Below are 21,254 nucleotides of genomic sequence, written 5' to 3'. Positions count from 1 at the left end.
CTTGGGAAGGTGAAGGCCTATGTATATGTAGTGGAGATCTAGAAGAGGGGCTTGTCGCATGCACACTTCTTGCTAATAATGGAACGGAAGTACAAACTCACATGTCCCGAGCAATATGACATGATCATCACTGTAGAGCTACCAAATAAGAAAAAGTACCCTCAACTATACAAGATGGTCACGAAGCATATGATGCATGGTCCTTGTGGGACGCTTAATCTATACTGTCCGTGCACGGTGGGCCACGGGTCATGCAAAAACCATTACCCGTGCCCATTCTGTGAGGCCACGTCATAGGAAAAGGATTCGTACCCCATCTATCGGCGACGCAATGATGGTTGTACGCAAAAAGTTCGAGGCCATTACCTAGACAATCAATGGGTCGTTCCTTACAACCCTTGCCTACTACATACCTTCAACTGCCATATAAATGTTGAGGCCTGTGGGAGCATCAAATCAGTAAAGTATATGTTCAAGTACATATACAAGGGACACGATAGGGTGTCGATGGTGATGAGGGAGACGGACAAAGCAGACGAGAAAGGTAATGTTGATGAGATCAAGCAGTATAGAGACGCCTAGTGGGTGACGCCTCTAGAAGCACTATGGAGGATATATGGCTTTGACTTGAGCAAGAACCATCCACCAGTACAGTAGTTGCAGCTTCATCTACCCAACATGCACATGGTGGCATTTCATAAATGGGACAAGGTCGAATAGATCGTTAATAGGCCAGGTGTAGAAGAGTCAATGCTGAAAGCATACTTCGAGGCAAATAGGATGCATGAGGAAGCCCGCCAAATCTTGTATCGGGACTTCCCAGAGCATTTTACCTGGCAGTCTGATGGTAAATTCTGGCAGAAAAGGAAAAACTCCGTTTTCCAAGTTGGCAAGTCATCTCGGCCCATCCTGCTGAGGGAGAATGCTACTTTCTTCGTATTCTCTTAAACAATGTTGCTGGTGCTACCTCATACGAACACCTTAGGACAGTTGATGGCATGCCACTGCCTTTGTTTCGTGAAGCTACAGAAAGGAGGGGTCTAATCGAAGAAGACAATACACTAGATAAATGTCTAAGTGAAGCTACTTTCTTTCAGATGCCTTCCTCTCTGCGAAGGCTATTTGTAACAATATTGGTATTCTGTGAGCCGAATGATGTGATATGGTTGTGGAAAAAACACTATGATGCAAAGTCAGAGGACTACAGCCGCAATAATCCATCCCTGGATCTGGTGCAACAGATGGTTTTGATAGACATTAGAAACATGATGCAGTCTATGGGGAAGGACATAAGGTCATTTCCTCTTCCTGATATTGTTCACTCATACGACGATGCTAGCCATATTCCTTATGAGATATTTGAGGAAGCTAGTGTCGAGCAGAATCCCGAAGATGTGCTATTGTGCGACTCACTCAACGCCAAGCAAAGGTCTGCCTATGATGAGATAATGGCCACTATCTACAGCAAACAAGGTGGGATGTTCTTTATGGATGGACCTGGCAGGACGAGAAAGACCTTTTTGTATAGGGCACTTCTCGCAAAACTACGTAGCCAGGACAAGCTTGTCGTGGCTACAGCTACATCTGGAGTCGCAGCATCCATAATGCTAGGTGGGAGGATGGCCCACTCATGTTTCAAGATACCCCTCACTATTGAAGAGGGTGGTTGTTGTAGCTTCACAAAACAGAGTGGTACAGCCAAGTTGCTGCAGCAAGCAGCTCTCGTAATTTGGGACGAGGCATCTATGACAAAGAGGCAAAATGTGGAAGCACTAGACAATAGCCTATGGGATATAATGGGCTGGTCAGACCTACCATTTGGTGGGAAGACTGTTGTCCTTGGTGGGGATTTTAGACAGGTCCTCCTTGTTGTGCGAAAAGGATCCATGGCTCAAATAGTTGGTGCTTCTCTACGAAGGTCGTATCTTTGGGAATCCATGCGCCACCTAAAGCTCGTCCGCAACATGAGGGCTCAGAGTGACTCGAGGTTTGCAGATTATCTATTGCGCATTGGTGGTGGAACGGAAGAGGTTAACGAAGATGGCAATGTATGTATTCTAGATGAGATTTGTGTCCCGTACTCTGGCGATGCCGAGAAAGATCTTCATAGATTGATCGGCATCATCTTTCCAGATCTAAATGCAAATATGGCAGACAAAGGCTACATCACCACGAGAGCGATTTTATCTACATGTAACGATTGGGTTGACATGATCAATATGAAAATGATTGATATGTTCCAGGGCGGTGAGATGGTGTATCACAGTTTTGACTCCACGGTAGATGATCCACATAACTATTATCTATTGGAGTTCCTTAATAGTCTGACCCCCAATGGGCTGCCTCCACACGTCTTGAAGCTCAAGCTCAGGTGTCATGTCATATTGCTTAGGAATATTGACCCTACCAATGGGCTATGCAATGGTACAAGGCCGGTGGTGTGGGGTTCCTAAGAAATACAATCGATGCAAAAATTGTGGTGGGGCAGCATGCTAGGAAGCGGGTATTCCTTCCTTGAATATCGTTATGCCCGTCTAATGATGAGATGTTCCCGTTCCAGTTTAAGAGGAAGTAATTTTCTATCAGGCTGAGCTTTGCCATGATGGTCAACAAGTCACAGGGCCAAACTATCCTGAACGTGGGTGTGTACCTACCCGCACTGGTGTTCTCTCACGGTCAGTTGTACGTTGCGATCTCTAGAGTCATGTCAAGAATGAATATTAAGATCATTGCCCTCCCGCCTGATGCGGATGCACAGGAGGAGGAGGCCAAAAAGATGGAGAAGAAAAATGCTGTGGGGGTATGGCCCCCGGTATCCACAAGACAAGACATAGGCCGCACCATTAGAGGTGGCCCGGCCCACAAGATCAAGGCATGCACGGCGCTGCTCGGTGTGCGTCGCAAGCTATTGTATAGTATCAAATAGGATACTTTACTTGGTACCCTACCCCTCCAGAGTATATAAGGAGAGGCAGGGGTCCCCTAGTGGATAGATCTATCTACTACATCTCAATACAATACACCAAAGACATAGGACGTAGGGTATTACGTCGATCAGACGGCCCAAACATGTCTAAATCATTGTCTCTGCGCCTTGTGTCACCATCTGGTTCCTGATTATGTGCACCCCCATCGACAAATCTACCATCGCGGGATACCCCTCGATGGACAGTTGGCGCGCTAGGTAGGGGTGTGTGCCTAATCCTCCAGTGAGCCAGATGGCGTACCTCAAGATCAACGTTAAGTTCTCAAAGATCGACCTTTGATTCTGTATGGGAATCTCCTCATCGTCATCATCTGCGACGATTCAGCTTCTCACGTGCTTCGGTACGCAGAGCGCTAGGGATTGGTGTGATCGCCTCGTCCTGTTCGTGAAGCACTCAGTCAAATCATCAACAACGCCATCGGCAAGCACCATGACTAGGCAGAGAGCCTAGCTCTGACTAGTATGCAAGATTAGACTTAGTCCTGGGTCCTCATGTCGCCATAGCGTGCGGCTAAGGAAGGGGCCAGGCTACAGATCAGAAAAGGCCTTGACGACGAAGTTTCTGCATACACGCAAGAGGCTCCAAGCAATCACCAAAGAAGGCAATATGCATTAGCCATGCAAACAAAGATTTGCATGTGCTCATGTATGTGCATATACATGCATAGAGCTGCTCCTACCAACTACGATTCGGATCTAATCTACACCACCATGCAACAAGCTGTCCGACTGCATCGAGCCGCCAAGCGAGCCATCCGAGCAGTCAAGCAAGCCGCTAAGCGGGCTGCCTGCATCGCCGACCAGATAATGCCATACGCCACCGACTAGACGCTCCGTCCAAAGCTAAGTCATGCTTTAATATTTTTCTAAATATTCTCCAATCTCCGTATATCGCCATAATGTTTCTTCGACCTGTTTTCTCCATATTTGCTCTCCAAATGATTTTTTGCACCCTCGAACAGTCATGTTGATGCTCGAACGCCTCTAGAGACGGCTCTGTCTCTGGCTCCTCCCTACACGTGCTATGGGCTCCGCGCTCTGCGTTATGGGTGGTCGGCAGTGGCTCCTTGGTCATGCCTATTCCTCCTACACGTGCACGAGCTATGCGCTCTGCGTTATGGTTAATGGCTAGCTAGGGTTGGAGACTCAGCTACACACTAACTGTTCAGGCGATTTATATTAAATATAAATATATCTTCACGCCAACTGATCGCCGAACTGCATACGCTGTTTCATCACCATTGCTGATTTTTCTCCAGAGTTCATTTATTTTTACATCGTGTACTACCCGTTCTGCATGTTTGTATTGTAGGATCATCGTCCAGGTGATCAGACCACCTGGTGCTCAGACTTCTCCACTAATCAACTGGTCAGACCGCTTTGTTCATGGACTCCGTTGCCGACCAGTTGATCGGACTATTCGTTGGTCGCTTCTACTTAATGCTCACTTTGCCGCCGACCAGTTGACCAGATTGTTCGTTGCTCATGCTTCATCGCCAGCTACGCCGGTTACTCCTCGGCGCACGAATACTTCGTGCTCGAGGACTAAGTGGGCACACTTCACTGCGCGGACGTCGTCAGCTACGTCGGTGCTCGGACCTTTCCACCTACACTAGGGACTCCTCAGTGCTCGGACATCGCCGCCTACACCGGGGACTCCTCGGTGCTCGGTCATCGCCAACGACGTTGGGGACTCCTCGCTCCTCGGTGCTCGGTCATCACCAGCGATGTCGGGGACTCCTTGCTCCTTAGTGCTTAGTCATCGCCAGCAACGCTGGGAACTCCTCGCTCCTCAGTGCTCGGACATCGCCAGCGACGCCGGGGACTCCTCGCTCCTCGACGCTCGGACATGGCCAGGTTCGTCGGGGACTCCTCGGTGCTCGGACATCGCCACCTACGCCGAGGACTCCTCGGTGCTCAGTCATCGCCAGTGACGCCGAGGACTCCTCGCTCGTCGATGCTCAGACATCGCCAGCGACGCCGGGGACTCCTCGCTCCTCGGTGCTTAGACATCGCCAGCAATGCTAAGGACTCCTCGCTCCTCGGTGCTCGGACATCGCCCGCGACGCCGAGGACTCCTCGCTCCTCGATGCTTGGACATCACCAGTGATGCTGGGGACTCCTCGCTCCTCAGTGCTCGATCGTCGCCAGCGATGCCGGGGACTCCTCGCTCCTCGGTGCTCGGTCGTCGCCAGCGATGCCGGGGACTCCTCGCTCCTCGGTGCTCGGTCATCGCTAGCGACGCCAGGGACTCCTTGCTCCTCGGTGCTCGGTCATCGCCAGCGATGTAGGGGACTCCTCGCTTCTCGGTGCTCGGTCATCGCTAGTGACGCCAGGGACTCCTCACTCCTCGGTGCTCGGTCATCGCCAGCGACGCCGAGGACTCCTCGCTCCTCGGTGCTCGGTCATCGCCAGCGATGCCAGGGACTCCTTGCTCCTCGGTGCTCGGTCATCGCCAGCGACGCTGGGGATTCCTCGCACCTCGGTGCTCGGTCATCGCCAGCGACGCCGAGGACTCCTCGCTCCTCGGTGCTCGGTCATCGCCAGTGACGCCGGGGACTCCTCGCTCCTCGATGCTCGGTCATCGCCAGTGATGCCAGGGACTCCTCGCTCCTTGGTGCTCGGTCATCGCCAGCGACGTCGGGGACTCCTCGCTCGTCGATGCTTGGTCATCGCCAGCGACGTCGGGGGCTCCTCGGTCCTCCCTTGGTGGTTGGATCTTGCTACGTCTCGTCGGTGTGCTATTAGGCTGCTCCATGTTGTTCGGATCAGGGTGCTGATCTTGGGCAGCACGTCTGGGGTCTTGATACGTGCATGTCAAATGACGTCAGCAAGCTTTTAGACTTCTTTTTCTTTGACCCTGCTACAAGATTCATTCTTCATCTTCCAGCAGGCTCAGGGACTAAGTGGGCACACTTCACCTTACGGTGAATGTGCTTGTTCTCATCTCGAGGCTACGCCCGGAGACTGGCTACCTGCTCGGCTGGCCTTCTACTTTCTGACCCTGGCACCATGCGACTACGTCACCTTCTATCAGTCTCAGGGACTAGCTATGGGGGTATGGCCCCCGGTATCCACAAGACAAGACATGGGCTGCACCATCAAAGGTGGCCTGGCCCACAAAATCAAGGCGTGCACGGCGTTGCTCGGCGTGCACCGCAAGCTATTGTATAGTACCAAATAGGATACTTTACTTGTAACCCTATCCCTCCAGAGTATATAAGGAGAGGCAGGGGTCCCCTAGTGGATAGATCTATCTACTACATCTCAATACAATACACCAAAGACACAGGACGTAGGGTATTACGTTGATCAGACGGCCCGAACCTATCTAAATTGTTGTCTCTGCGCCTTGTGTCACCATCCGGTTCCTGATTATGCGCACCCCCACTGACAAATCTACCATCACGAGATACCCCTCGATGGACTACCGACGATATTCTGTCGATAAATGATAAAAAGAATGCCGAGGGAAAATAATAAGAATGCGTCAAATAAAAAAGATAAGGATAAGAAGACCACAATAGTGGATGGAACTTTCACGAAGAATATTGTATTTAAGGAGGTTCTAACGCCATAAGCAAGGTAACATGACATTACTAACACATACAATACATTTCTTATTCAATTAAATATTGCACAAATAGTATCTCACAAACGCGATGTCAATGCCATGGACGCGGCGATCGCTCGAACACTGGCATCCACCGACAGCATGCCAGCGAGTGTCATAATGGACATACACAAGATTGGGAGGAACAACAAGGTATGGACAGACCTAGACGAATTCCGTCTGGAGAGGTTCCTCGCGGGTGGTGCGGCGGACGCAACTGGTGCTCCCGTATGAAATAGTCATCGAGATCGCCGGGCTTGTCGCCACGACCTCGCCACACCCGATGGAGGACCTCTGTAGCCTCCGTGGCATGTACGTGTCTGCAGTTCACCCATGCATGAGTCGCATTACTTACAAATTTAATTTGTCTACCTGTACCGTACGTGTGTCTTTGCAGTTGCCAGACCATGGAGCGCATGGAGCGGGAGGAATCCATGAGGTGGTCATAGATGTTTATATTAAACTGTTGAAGGCCCAGGAGGGTTTGAAAAAGAGGCTAGGAGGTACGGTCTATCTTGAAACTGCGTGCTTAGTTGCAATCATGAAGCGAGATAGAGAAAAGGATGAGACTATTGAAGCCAATTACCCTAACCGTGGCACTTCACAACGTCCTGGTTTAGTTCAAAGGGTGCTAGCTTACTTGAAGCGTGACATTGTAGCATTTTTTAAATGATATATTGGTCTTTCATTGTTAATTTTTTATGCCTGGCAAAATGTTTATTGTTTGATTTGATAGGTGTTCCTTTCAATAAATGTTATAAATACACATTGGTACCTTCTGTTATAAACGTCGAAAAACGTGAGGTCTAGGTGCTAGAACTCTTTGGGCGAGATGTTCATACGTGCTGACCTCAATAAAATTATGGGTATTTCCTAACACAGCTATTTGTACATATTTTATATTTTAGAAATGCTGATTGATTCGTTCTTCTATGAACAAATAGCGAGGTGGATTGTGGAAACAGATAGATTTCATATTGGAGGAGACAGGCCCGAAAGAGCACAAATGGTTCGAAAGACACACCAGCGCTGATGTATGCCAGGTACACTCTTGGATTTACCTTGCAGTACACGGACACAGTGAATGTACATATTCCTGGATGAAATGGGGATGTCTTCAAATGAAAATTCAGACGGGAAGGAAACATTGCCGAGGACATAGATGGGTAACTAACTCAGAGTCACTATGGCTTGCAATAATAATACCTACGATTTAACTATTTCTATATATCGCTGATCGTGAATCTTACCACAGACACTTAAGTGGATATCTTATTCTATAGTATATGTCTATGTGGAATAGACCAAAAGCCACACATATTTATATGGTGAGTATAACACTTTGTTTTAAGTTTTTGTGGAAGATTTTTCAAGAGACGCAGTATTACCCATGCGACAGGCACTAATATTGGCATATAGACTCGAGCATGTGTACATGATGGTATGGAGATGCGGCGGAACTTATTCGTGGATTTATTGGCGCACGAAATAAATGGATATCGGAGATTTCTTTCTGCCGATATAAAACATTATCTTAGGCGCACCACGGAAAGGTCTATAAAGTAGAGTTTGTAAGCCTGTGATGCCGCGCTCTCCATGATTGTTAATTTCACAGACTTTGCCTTTTGGAATAACTATCACTTTAATGTTAATATTTAATTTTTACAGTATTGCTATCTTATCGTGCGATCCGTATATTTTTAGTATAAATTATTAGCTATCCCGTAGCAACGCAAAGTCAAACTACCTAGTCCAGATAATATAAGCGCATTCCGCCGTTCCGTGTACTTGCCCTTGCCCCATTAATTTTAGACGATCAAATAAATCTAGATGGATCCAAGGGCTCAGCATCAAGAACGTTGCTGTCGCCTTTACGCCGGAGTATGTAGCACTCGAGGACCCCATCACACACAACATATTCTTCTCCACCCACGGGATACCCCCCTACGGCGTAGCTGCACTGTAGCCCTACACAGGCAGGCAGTACCTCCCTGATGCCTGACCATTCACACAGACACAGCCACGCGCGCGGCAGGAACCAAAAGGATCGGAGCGGCCGGTGGCCTGCGACGACGACCACGTGCGGCATCCATCCATCCGTGTGGTGTGGTGTGGGATCTCATGCGTCTCCCCGCCGCGCGCGGCGAGTTCGATCGGCGATCCAGATCAGAGAAGCTAGCTCTGGCCGTAGCCAACTGCCGCGCGCGCGCGTCACTGTAACTGAGAGGCGCCGCTCGTCGCCGGCCGGCCCGCCAGCCCCTTTGCGCTGCTAGCTGTCTGAAAAGGAGATGCATGATGCCTCGGGCAAGCTGCGACGGCGCGGCTGCCGGATCCATGACGACGTCGTACGTTACGTACGTGCATGCAGAGGCCAGAGGCGAGCGTCGCGGCACTTTTCCACGGACATGTGCGTGCGTCTGTGCCTGTGTGTGTGTACGTATGGACCTGAGACTGGCAGGCAAGGCAAGGCGAAGCTCTCCAGGACGGCAGCCAGCGGTCAGCTGCTGCTGCTAGGGCTGTGTCGAGGCGAGGTTGCCCAAAGGAGCCGGCAACCGGTCGACCAGGTTGGTGGTGAGAACTGAGAAGGGCGCCATGGGACTGAGCCGGTTTCTGTCCATCAATCGATCGAGTGCCGGCCGGGACCCACCACGCCGGTCGATCGTCCATCGCTGGAATGATGATGATAATGACTATCTGACGGCATGGTCCCCCCGCCCACCAGTCCACCACCACATGTTGTTCAAGGGAGGGGGGGAAAAGAATCTTGGTTTAACAGCGTGTGCTAAGGTTCCGTTTAACTTGGGAACAGGACTCAAGTTCTTTGGGAAAGAGGTGGATTACGTTTTCTTCCCTGTTGTTCCTCCGTGAATTTCGACGCATGGCCGGTTTTCCCTATATCATCTTAGGTAGGTAAAGGTAAGTAATATATACCCTTAGCTTAGAGCAAGGCTAATAATACAGTTAGCTGTTGGCTGTCGAAAAACTTACAGTCAAACCCTATCAGCCCACTCATATAATAGTTAGCCTACTTATCCGTCTTACCAAAATTCTTGGTTTTTATACATAAGTTGGTTGTAAGCTTACAACATACTTCTCTTATCTTTCCTCCCCTCTCTCCTCCACCTCAGCATATAGCATGCTTACAACCTCTTATTATATTTGCTCTTAAGGGCACGCATGTGTGCTTCACTGTTAGATCTCTGCTACACTATGAGAATTGTGCATTGCAAGATTAGGTCTGAAAACATTTAACACATGCCCTAGCTCGATACAAAATTTGTGCTCTTGGATTGGGTTGTGAGTTTGAAGCCCCTCCTTCACTCACTAGTTTGCCGACCGATGCCGTCAATCGCATGTGTGAGTCCTTTCTTTTTATCTAAGGACCTGTACATCTCTGATCGATCACTCTTGCCAAACCTTAGGGCAGCTCCAAAATGGTGTTTTATGAGCTAGCACTAAGCATATTATTTCGTATTTTAATATAAAAAGGAGAAAAGCTATCTCTTGATAAAAGCTAGTCTCATACACATATTTTAATATTATTATGGGAGGATGTCACGTGGAGCCATTCATGTATGAGCTATGTGCTAAAAGCCAATACGATTTAAGAAATTATCTTAGAGCTAGTGAAAGGTTCTAATATGGCTAGAGAGGAGGTGAATAACCTATTTAAAAAATCTACATGACACTAGAGCAATTGATTAGTACAACAAATGGCGTAATGCAATTTTGCTCTAGCTCTACAAATGTTGTAAGCCACCTATCACAACAATTCTAGTTCTATGATCACTAGGCACATACAAGAGCTAAGTCACTACTTACTAAGCTAGTGTGCTCTCAAAGACTAACTAAAGAGCCATACTAACTGAACTAACAAGCTCTCAAATACTAGCTACACTAAAGAGTTTGGCACCTAATTTGCAACAATGTAAAGAAGGGGATATGAAGATTATACTACCGAGTAGAGGAATCGAACCAATCACAATGTAGTCAATCCAATCACTGGTAGAAATCCAATCACACAAGAGATAAGATTTTTCTCTCGAGGTTCACGTGCTTGCTGGCACGCTAGTCCCCGTTGTGTTGACCAACACTTGGTGGTTCGGTGGCTAAGAGGTGTTGCACGAACCTCGTCCACACAATTGGACACCTCAAGAACCTACCCACAAGTGAGACAACTCAATGACAAAGAGCAATTACTAGAGCTACCTTCGGCTCTTTGCCGGGAGATGTACAAGACCCCTCACAATCACCGGAGCCAGCCACGAACAATCACCAACACGTGCCAAGGCTCCTCCGCTGCTCCAAGCCGTCTAGGTGACGGCAACCACCAAGAGAAACAAGAAAATCTCTCCCAAGTGCCACTAGATGTAATCACTCAAGCAAATGCACTTTGAATCACTTCCAATCTCACATTTATCATTATGAAAGAAAATTTAAAATAACCCCCTCAACTTACATCTATGTTACCCAATAATGTTGAAAGATAATTTAAGAATACCCCCTAATTTTTTTTGTCTAAATTAACCACATTTACCATTTATGAAAGATAATTAAAAAACCCCCAAATGTGTATATAAAATTACTGAAAGGTTCTAATATGGCTAGAGGGTGGTGAATAGCCTATTTAAAAGTCTAAAAGATCACTAGAGTAATTTGATTAGTATGACAAATAGTAAAATGCAAACTTGCTCTAGCTCTACAAGGGTTGCAAGCCACCTATCCAACAATTCTAGTTGCTGTGATCACCAAGCACATAATTTGCTAAGTCGCTACTCACTAAGAGCTCTCACACTTGCTACACTTAAAAACTCCACTAGAAGAACTTAAAATATAAAGCAAGCTCTCAATTCTAGCTACACTAAAAAACTTGCTACAACTAGTTTGGGAGAATATAAATGAGTAAGTGGCGTAATTATACCACCGCGTAGAGGAGTGAACCAATCACAAGATGAATACCAATTCAATTACTGGGAGAATACCAAAGGGCAAGAGACAACCAATTTTTCTCCCGAGGTTGATGTGCTTGCCGGCATGCTATTCCCCATTGTGTCGACCAACACTTGGTGGTTCGGCGGCTAAGAGGTGTTGCACAAACCTCGTCCACACAATTGGACACAGCAAGAACCTACTCAAAAGTGAGGTAACTCAATGACACGAGCAATCCACTAGAGTTACCTTTCGGCTCTCCGTCGGGGAAGGTACAAGACCCCTCACAATCACCGGGAGATGGTCACGAACAATCACCAACTCATGCCAATCATCCTCTGTTGCTCCAAGCCATTAGGTGGCGGCAACCACCAAGACAAACAAGAAATCCACAGCCACAACAGCTATTTTCAAAATGCGCGAACAGTTAAGTCATGATCGGACTCAGCGCTCAAGTAACCAGACTCTCAACACCACAGCATTCGATCATTTATAGTAAGGTTCCAGAGCCAAAAATTACCTACCAACGTGTCGAGGGCCAATACTAGGGTACCTGAAGAGAAGGAGCTAATAACCATCAGCATTAATTCATCTGAGTAGTCAAGAGCGCGACTACAGCTCCAACCGACTGACCCCCAGGTGCGCAAGCTCTGCCTCACCTAACCCTTGGGTTTGCGCTCCGTCTCGCCTGACCTTTGAGGGCTGGCTCCACCACACCCGGCCTTTGAGGGCGGGCTTCACCTCGCCTGACCCTTGCGCTCTGCCTCGCCCGACCTTTGAGGGCAGGCTCCGCCTCACCTGACACCAAGGCCACGGGCTCTGCCTCTCCCGACCTCTGAGGGCTGGCTCCGCCTCGCCCGGCCTCTGAGGGTGGGCTCCACCTTGCCTGGCCCTTGGGGTTGAGCACCGTCTCGCCTGACCTTAGAGGGCGGACTCTGCTTCACCCAACACCGAGGTCATGGGCTCCGCCTCTCCCGACACCGAGGCCTCGGGCTCCACCTCGTCCGACCTCTGAGGGCTGGCTCTACCTCACCCGACCTCTAAGGGCTAGCTTCGCTTCGCTCGGCCTCTAAGGGTGGGCTCCATCTTGCTCGACCCTTGGGTTTGCGCTCTACCTCACCTGGCCTCTAGGGGAGGACTTTGCCTCGACCGACCCCGAGACCAGGGGATCCGTCTCGCCTGACAGAGACCCATACCGCCACCAACCACTCCAAGTCCAAGCGAATGGGCATGGGTCAATGCTCTAACACTAGGGAGGTGACCGACACACCCCGATATAACCCATGGCTATGACGGGCCATACCTAGGAATTCACATTAGGAACAACATCAGGTGTACCGGTGTTGTCCTACCTATCCCTCGTATGAGGGCTGATAGGCGTGTTAGTTCACCACGACGTCCACCAGGACAGAGTGGAGCACCACGACCGAGAGACAACGCCTGTGCATGGCGCCAGTGATGGACATTGCCACGATGTGGAGCTGTCTCTATTGATGTCTATAGGGTTGGCAGGACCCGCGTGATGGAAAAGAAGGACCCGGTGATCCTAGAGGACTTCTCCTTCTCATTCTCCTCTTTTCCCTCCATTGTAACACATGCTTTCACTTGGCCTATAAAAGGGAAAGTAGGACGTCCCATGAAGGGGACTCAAACCCATCGAACCCTGAACCAATCAGAACACACAAGCACATAGTCAGGAAGTGACTGAGCTCTTGGCACCCGTTCACTCCTCTCACCAGATACTTAGGACATGTCCCTCTCTCGACCATTTGTGACCCCTACTACAAACTTATAGTGCTAGTAACACATGTAGCAGCAACAAACTGGACATAGGGACATTTTGCCCGAACTAGTATAAACCTCATGTCCTCTTAGCACACCATCTGAGCTAGACATGCAATATTAGAAATTTACTAGTCGGTGGCAACTTGAAACACCGACAGTTGGTGCGCCAGGTAGGAGCCTTTTGCGTGTCTTGACACCCACACCAGGCCTCGGATGGCTAGTCACAATGTTAGCTAGGTCCTGGGCGCGCACGTGTGCTTCGGGGATCTGGAGTTCATCATCATGATAGAAGGAGAGTTAGCGCAGGCTCCCGCCGCCGTCCAACCTCTCCACTCCACCGGCCTTAGCGTGATCGCTGAGGCATTGGAGGAGCTGTGGCTACACGCATCGGAGGCCCATTCCCCTGAGAGTGGCCAGCTCCTCGGCTTCGATTATGGGAGGTTAGAGCGCCAGCTCGGCGCCTTGCTGGGACCCTGACCGTCCTAGGAGGACCTGTGCCACCGCACCTTCTCGTTCACCAATGTCATTGCACAGCTTGCTAGGGGAGAGACTCTCTCCTCAAAATACCTCCTTTGGAGCATTACGACAGCGCTCCCGTTCGATCTCCGCAACGCCGCGGATACCGTTGACCACCCTATGGCACAACGCACGCCTCCATCCCCCATGAACGATGAGTTCATGGGGATGACCGAATAAGTCATGGAGTCTTTCCATGACCTACTCGTGGGAGAATTGGAGTCACCCTCTAGCTCTGACTCCAGCAGGGGGAGCCATCACCCCTCTCGTGAGTGTTTCATGGTGGGTACCCCGAGGGATAGGTCAAAAGCATCCACGAGGAAGAGGCTACCCTAATGAACGACCTCGATGATGAGGTCGGGGGGGGGGGGATGCAGGGGCCCCGCCTCACCTGTGGGTGGATCAGCTGAAGACCTGACACCAAGAGCTCAAGGAAGCACGACTCCAGCTCGAGTAGGAATGTGTGAAGCTCGATCGAGAGATCGAGTGCCATGGAGATGGTGGGTGTGCATGCGCCATGGCCCGCGATGTGAATAGGAGGATCATCGATGATGATGAAGCACTTCTACACTTCGCCCGGGTGAGCTAGAACATCGCCGATGCGGCAGCCTTGCTCCGAGGGCTTTCGGGGCCCGCAACGCCCGAAGACCATCGGGCCCATCACGAGATACGCATGCTACATGGGCATGCAGTGGCACAGCAAGCCAAGAGCTCGCTGTCTTGGCGACATGAGCTCGACACTAGCTAGCGCACACCCTTAGAGCGACCTGACAAAGACGTGTCAGTGCACTAGGCGCCACAAGGTGGCAGGTTGCGCACCACGGTCTCGATACATCAGTATCTCAGCCACAACCGTGTCCATGATGATCCAAGGGAGGGAGCTAGCCATGGCTACCACCCTTGTCATGGTGGATGCTATGACAGCGACGAGGACCGAAGCTCAAGCCCTAGCCTGCCAAGACCTTAGGCCTTTGGTCGACATGTCCTCAACGCTACCTTCCCGCCATGGTACCGACCACCAGTCAACATCCTAAAATACTCTAGGGATACGAACCCTGGACTGTGGCCTGAGGATTATCGACTTGCTTGCCAAGCCGGTGGAGCGGATAATGACAATTTCATTATCCGCAACCTTCCACTATTCCTAGCCGATTTAGCGCAATTATGGTTGGAATACCTTCCACCCAACAGAATCCAAAGTTGGGCGAACCTAAAAAAGATCTTCGTGGGAAACTTCTAGGGCACGTACAAGCGTCCTAGGAACCCATGGGATCTCAAAAACTACCAATAGAAGGCTAGAGAAACCCTCTGTGGATACATCCGGTGCTTCTCCCACAGAGCAATGAGCTGCCCAACATCATCGATGACAACATCATAGGAGCCTTCCTATCTGGGACCGCCTACGAGTCCCTGGTTCACAAGCTAGAACGTAAGGGTCCATGAACCACCAAGGAGCTCCTCGACATCACAACCAGCCACACCTCAGGCGAGGAGGTGGTCGGAGCAATCTTCGACCACCTCAAAGGTAGGGCGAAGCAGGACGAAGACGCCAGTGAAGGCGCCTCCAACCGTCCTAGAAAGAAGAAGAACAGGCAGCGGCGCAAGGGCTTGCTCGTGGCCACCGTCGACTGCAAAGGGAGTCGGAAGCCCGCTAAGGGAACCCCAAACCACTTCGAGAAGCTGCTTGAAGGGCCATGCCGCAACCATCCTTTCCCTATCGAGGACCTATACAAGGACTGCGACCTCTTGAACTAGTTCTTGTTTGGAGGCTCCAACAAGGGGGAGCACAGGAAGGAGCCTAGCTAGATGAAGCATGCAATGTCGCCCTGCACCGCTCGGCCAAGTACTAGCAAGCGTTGCGCCAGTACCACAGCCATCGAGTGCGGGGTTGAGCCTTCAACTTTGGGGACCGGGTGCTCCGCTTAGTCCAGAGCAACAAGAACCGCCACAAGCTCTCTCCACCGTGGGAGGGACCATACGTCATCATGGAGGTGCTCCAACCAAGCGCCTACAAGCTCAAGGCCATCGATGGTGAAGTTTTCATCAGTGCCTGGAACATCAAGCAGCTATGTCGCTTTTACCCATAATATACGCACACTTCCTCTTATCAGTTTTGCTATCAACTCCCTGATCTTTAGGTGATGTCTGACCCTAGCAAGGGTATAGGGTCAGGCCTCACTCGAGGGCTAATAAGAGCTTATCTATCCAGTAGACAGTCTCTACGTCTAACTCTTTCTCATGATTAAGACCCAGAAGCAAAGTTTGTAGAAACAAACGCTGAGTAAAACTGGTCGGACTACGAGAAACCTATGCCTCGGCGGCTACGACGTCTTTGCTCACCAGCGTGATTAGAGTTTTTTCTGCACCTCAGGCTTTTTGGCCTTAGCCGCGGAAAGAGTTGGTACACATTTAAGAGTCTATCCACTTGGCAAACATTCTTTGTGCCCGACCCTCTCTCACGTTGAGACCTAGAAGCTAGGGTTGCAGAAACGAACGCTGAGTAAAACTGGTCGGACTGCAAGAAACCTACGCCTCGACGGCTACGACATTTTTGCTCACCAGTGTGATCAGAGTTTGTTCACCCATACCCCGGGCTTTACAGCCTTAATGATGGAAGGGGTCAGAATGCACTAACCTTTTTATACTAAAGGGGGAGAAGGGCTAAAACACTTTTTGGCCATACCAAAATCTAAGAGCTTGTCCATTTATTACAAGTTCGCCTCCTGACTTATCTGCCTAACTAAATTCTTGTGCGGGATGCTCTCATCCTCTATCTCCGCAGGTAAGTCCTGTCCCGACGGGGCAATACAAGTTGATCGGATGGCTTAGCCACGGTCGAGGGACGGGTTGGGAGCAGTAGGATGCCCCACGTGGGTTATGTTGACCCCGTTATGAACGATGGACCTGGATTCCGCTTGAACATATTCGGAAAGAGCTCCCTAAACCCACCACTCATGCCATCGAGGTAAGTCCTGTGCCAGTGGGTCACCCAAGTCGATCAAACGATTCGGGCCGCTGCCGAGAGATGGGTCACCCGTACTTTACGTGCATTACTTTTGCTATTGAGCCCCCAACCCTAGCAACGGCAAGGGGTTAGGTCTCGCTCAAGGGATGGCAAGAGTGTCTATTCGGTAGAAATTCTCGATGCCCGATCCCTTCCTCGTGCTAAAAACTACAATCAAGGTGCACGGAAACAAACTCTGAGTAAAACTGGTCGGACCGCAAGAAACCTACGTGATGAGGACATGACCTCCATACATATGACCATGTCTGGAGAACCATATGGAGACCAAGGAGATCAGTGAGGGTGTCCTAAGCAAGAAGGAGGCCTAAAGCTCATCCGGTTCGAGTCACCAAGGTGGAGGCCCAAATCAAGTTCGAGTCCATCTCGGCCTCCAGGACCAGTCTGTCTTAAACTAGTCACCCAGGACGCATCCAGACTCTGTTTTCGATGATCCACATATGGATGGAAATCTAATTTGATAAGGAAGCCAATCCAAGTGGTTTGACATCAAAAGCTCTTTAGAATCAACAGGAATCATCGAAACAAGTCAGCATCCAGAATCTACCAGGGTGCTACGACACCGTCTTTTGGTCTGTCGGACCGTGTATCGTGTTTGGGCCCATTAGAGGGCGTGTCCAGGGGCCCAGGGGGGTGACACCCAAGACTCTATAAATAGCAGCCGTCTCTCTCCTTAGGGTTGGGGTTTTGTTTAGTTCTTGATTTTCTTGTGAAACAGACGTAGTTTTGCTGCAACTGTCGCCGCCAAGGCCGCTTGCTGTGAACCAGGGCCCCAGTTCTTGATCTTGTTCGCCTGTGGCGATTAGTCCTTTCGAATAAAGACTTGAACTCTTTCTCATTATCATAAGCCTTATATTTATTTGCACTTTCAGATTGTGTTTATCTCGTTCTTGCTTGTGTTCTCGATTCGCTTGTAGGAAAGCCTTCTCGGCGAGGTCAATTGCGTTCGCGTGGTTGATAACCAACGGAGCAGTGGTGTAATAGTTGTGGGGGTCTGAATCAGTCTTGGTTCGAATCCTAGATCATGAACATCGAGTCTCCAACAATTGACGCTATCATACCTTTCGGAAGATCGGGCCTAGTCTACATCACTACGCCCTAGTGGCTACGACATTTTTGCTCACCAGCGTGATCAGAGTTTTTGTCCCCACACCCTAAGCTTTAGCCTTTGCCTTCTCAGGAAGGGTTTGGAGGGGCCCACTTACGGAATCTCCATCGAGGAGAGGCCGGTAGGTCACCCAAAGTCGATCAGACGGCTCCGGCCGCTGCCGAGAGATGAGTAGGTAGCAATGGGATGTCCCATGCAGGTCACACCAACTCCATCATGAATGATGGACCCGGACCCCACATGGACATATCTGGTAAGAGCTCCCCGAACCCATCACTCGAGCCATCGAAGTAACTTTACCAACCCCCACTTTACTTCTCCAGTACATGGGCATTCATTCATCCATTCTCATGCATGCATTCATACATTCATTCAGACATTCATCCATACAATCATCTCATACATCCAAGCATTGCATATGCAATTATTGCATCACAACACTTTGTGTCGTGTCACGAAGTGGTAGTTGTCTCATTCGACATGAGCGGCGATCGACTGAGGTTCAAAGGCTAGCCCACGAAGGGCTCGAGGCCACCTCGCGTCAAACAGAGCCAGGGGAGAAAAAATGGAGATGAGCCCCAGTGGCCCTTGCCCGACCCCTCTCAGAAGCGGACAGGGATATCTTGACCTTTCTCATTTGATCCTAACCTCAAGCCAAGCCCATAGAATCTCCATCGACTAGGAGGACACAGGCATCTACTAGGAGGCGGGCCACTTGAGTTAGCGGGCCACTTGAGTCGCTCTCCAGAGTGACACAGGCATCTACTAGGAGGCGGGTTAAGGAGTAGTGGATTGCCATATGAGGGTCGTGTTGACCTTGTTAGTGAATGATAGACCTGGATTCCACTTGGACATGCCCGTTAGCGAGCTTGTCGAGCGTGACACTTGAGCCATCGAGGTAAGTGTCATTAGCTCAGCCCCTCTGGTTGGAAAAACCGTAGATAGGGTGATGCATGAAACACGGCCGACCACCACTGAGCCCCATGGGGCTCGAGGGCTCCAGCCGCCCAACTCAAACTTAGGAATCCACCTGACCGGGGTTTGAAGGCTGGCCCGCGAAGGGCTCAAGGCCACCTCGCTTCGAATAGGGATAGGGGAGAAAATGCAGATGAGCCCCAGTGGCCTTTGCCCGACCCGCTCAGAAGTGGATAGGGTCATCTCGACCTTCTCATTCGATCCTAACCTTGAGCTGAGCCCACAGAATCTCCATTGAGGAGAGGTCAGCGGACCACCCGAGTTGCTCTCCGAAGCAACATGGGCATCTATTGGGAGGCGAGTTAAGGAGTAGTGGAATGCCACATGAGGGCTATGCCAACCTTGTCATGAACGATGGACCCAGATTCCACTTGAACATGCCTGATAGCGAGTTCACCGAGCACATCACTCGAGCCATCGAGGCAAGTGATGTAAGCTCAACCCCTCCGGTTGTGGAAACCACAAACAGGCAACAATCACAAAGATGAGCCAGCCCTCGACCGGACCCCTACTACATACGGGGGCTCGAGGAAAGTTTAACTTGCAAGGAGACTAAATGTGCGGTCGTAGAACAATGGTTCAGATCCTAGGGAGGGGGTACACATGAAAACAAGAGGCGCTTTCTCCTATTAATTTCGCTATCCTCTCCTTGATCTTTAGTGACACCTAACCCCAGCAATGGCAAGGGGTCGAGTCTCACTTGGGGGTTGATAAGGGTATACATACACCCTTTCTAAAATAGTCGCCGCACCCGACACCCTCCCTCATGTTAAACCTAGTAGCAAGGCCTGCGGAAATGAATGACTAAGCAAGGCTGGTCAGACTGTGAGAAACCTACGCCCCGGTGGCTATGGCACTCTTGCTTACCAACGTCATCAGAGTTTCCCTCCTACACCTCGAGCTCTATGGTCTCAACAAATGGAAGGGTCAGAACCCATTGTCGGCACAAAAATGTGTAAACGCTCAGGGTCCCCTCATCAACGCTCACCTCACACTTAATAGAATCATGGACGCACACTGTAGGCGTTAACGCATAGGCAATCGGCTATTTAGCCGATACAGGCATAGGAAATAGCTAAGGTCACGCCTAATCCGGAACAAATCTAATAACTACCATCCTCCAATCTATAGTGCCATCAGTGAGGATAGACCGGATCATTACAGCCATAATGGTGAACTATAAACTAGATTTAAGTAGCCAGCAAACCTCTTCAAGATTATTCATGCCTTAACCGCGTACTATGCGCGATCAAGATCGAAGTAAAAACGGCCGATGAAACATAAACCGTCGCTCAAGGTAAACAATATTGTGTTGTAACAAAATGAACGATGGACCTAAAGGATATGAGGCCGATCTAAATCGATCTTGATCGGGCAGATTGATGTTGCTGCAAACTAATGACAATGAAAAACATCAGCAAGATCGGTAACTTAATGAATCTACCAAAGATTGTCACTCTTAGGTAGAGCTGATAACTTGATCTTAATCTAGTTCGAGCAGTGGAGGTCAACCGAATCGATGTAGCCATACTTGAACTAGACAAGAGTCGTTAACTAGCTTATACTAGAGTTGCAGTGGAGGTTGACCAGATCGATGCAGCCATACGAATAGAAGTATAAGCCATGACGGTACTTATAGACAAGCCGAAGGTCAGCCGGACCGATGCAGCCCTGCTCGCTGAAGAACTCAATGAGATCTACTCTACTCCTACTTTTAAGGGTTGGCCGGAGCCGAAAAAAGTAAATGACTTGCATTTGATTGATTGTATCTTTTACAATAGCCGAGGTTCAGTATTTATACCCAGAGCCTAAACATGAATCCTATTCAAGTACGATTCAGTACAATCTTTGGTATATAAGAGAACATTCCTAACTTAAGATAACTTGGACCCTAATCTTTCCCTTTTTGTAGAGTCCAATATGTATTTCTCGACGCCAACCATAGCACATTATCGTTATCTGCAGACGTCATTCAAAGAGAGTTGATTCTAGTGCCTCCTCTAAATCAGCTGATATCGATCTTCATGCAATCGAGTCATTGATCAACACAATTTTGGAAGCTTCGAGTTCCCGCGTTCTTCTCCCCAAATTTTGGTGTAAACACCCATGAACCCCTTTTCACCCATAAAAAGGGAGGAAACACAAATCCGTTCGCACCAAAACAAAATAACAAGTTTGTTTAAATGATACACAAGTGTCTAATTACAAGAATAATTGACCGACCTATTGAACTAACTATCCCCTCTGGGGGAGAACTATGCCTTCAATCCAATCCGCTAGGTCCTGCGAAACGGGAGCCACCGCCGCTTCCATCTCCTCT

The 21,254-nt window shown here is 49.5% G+C and overlaps 1 protein-coding gene across 1 annotated transcript; it reads left to right on the top strand.

Moving 5' to 3' along the window:
- The first annotated feature begins 1,277 nt into the window (after positions 1–1,277).
- Positions 1,278–2,453, top strand: LOC136458246 (uncharacterized). Its single transcript, XM_066458224.1, has one exon. The coding sequence runs from the start codon at positions 1,278–1,280 to the stop codon at positions 2,451–2,453; it is 1,176 nt and encodes a 391-aa protein (XP_066314321.1).
- Positions 2,454–21,254: the final 18,801 nt, after the last annotated feature.

The sequence above is a fragment of the Miscanthus floridulus genome, chromosome 1, assembly GCF_019320115.1.
Source record: "Miscanthus floridulus cultivar M001 chromosome 1, ASM1932011v1, whole genome shotgun sequence".
Classification (NCBI taxonomy): Eukaryota; Viridiplantae; Streptophyta; class Magnoliopsida; order Poales; family Poaceae; genus Miscanthus; species Miscanthus floridulus.
Note: the sequence above shows the minus strand (reverse complement) of the source record. Positions and strands in the feature narration are given on the sequence as shown.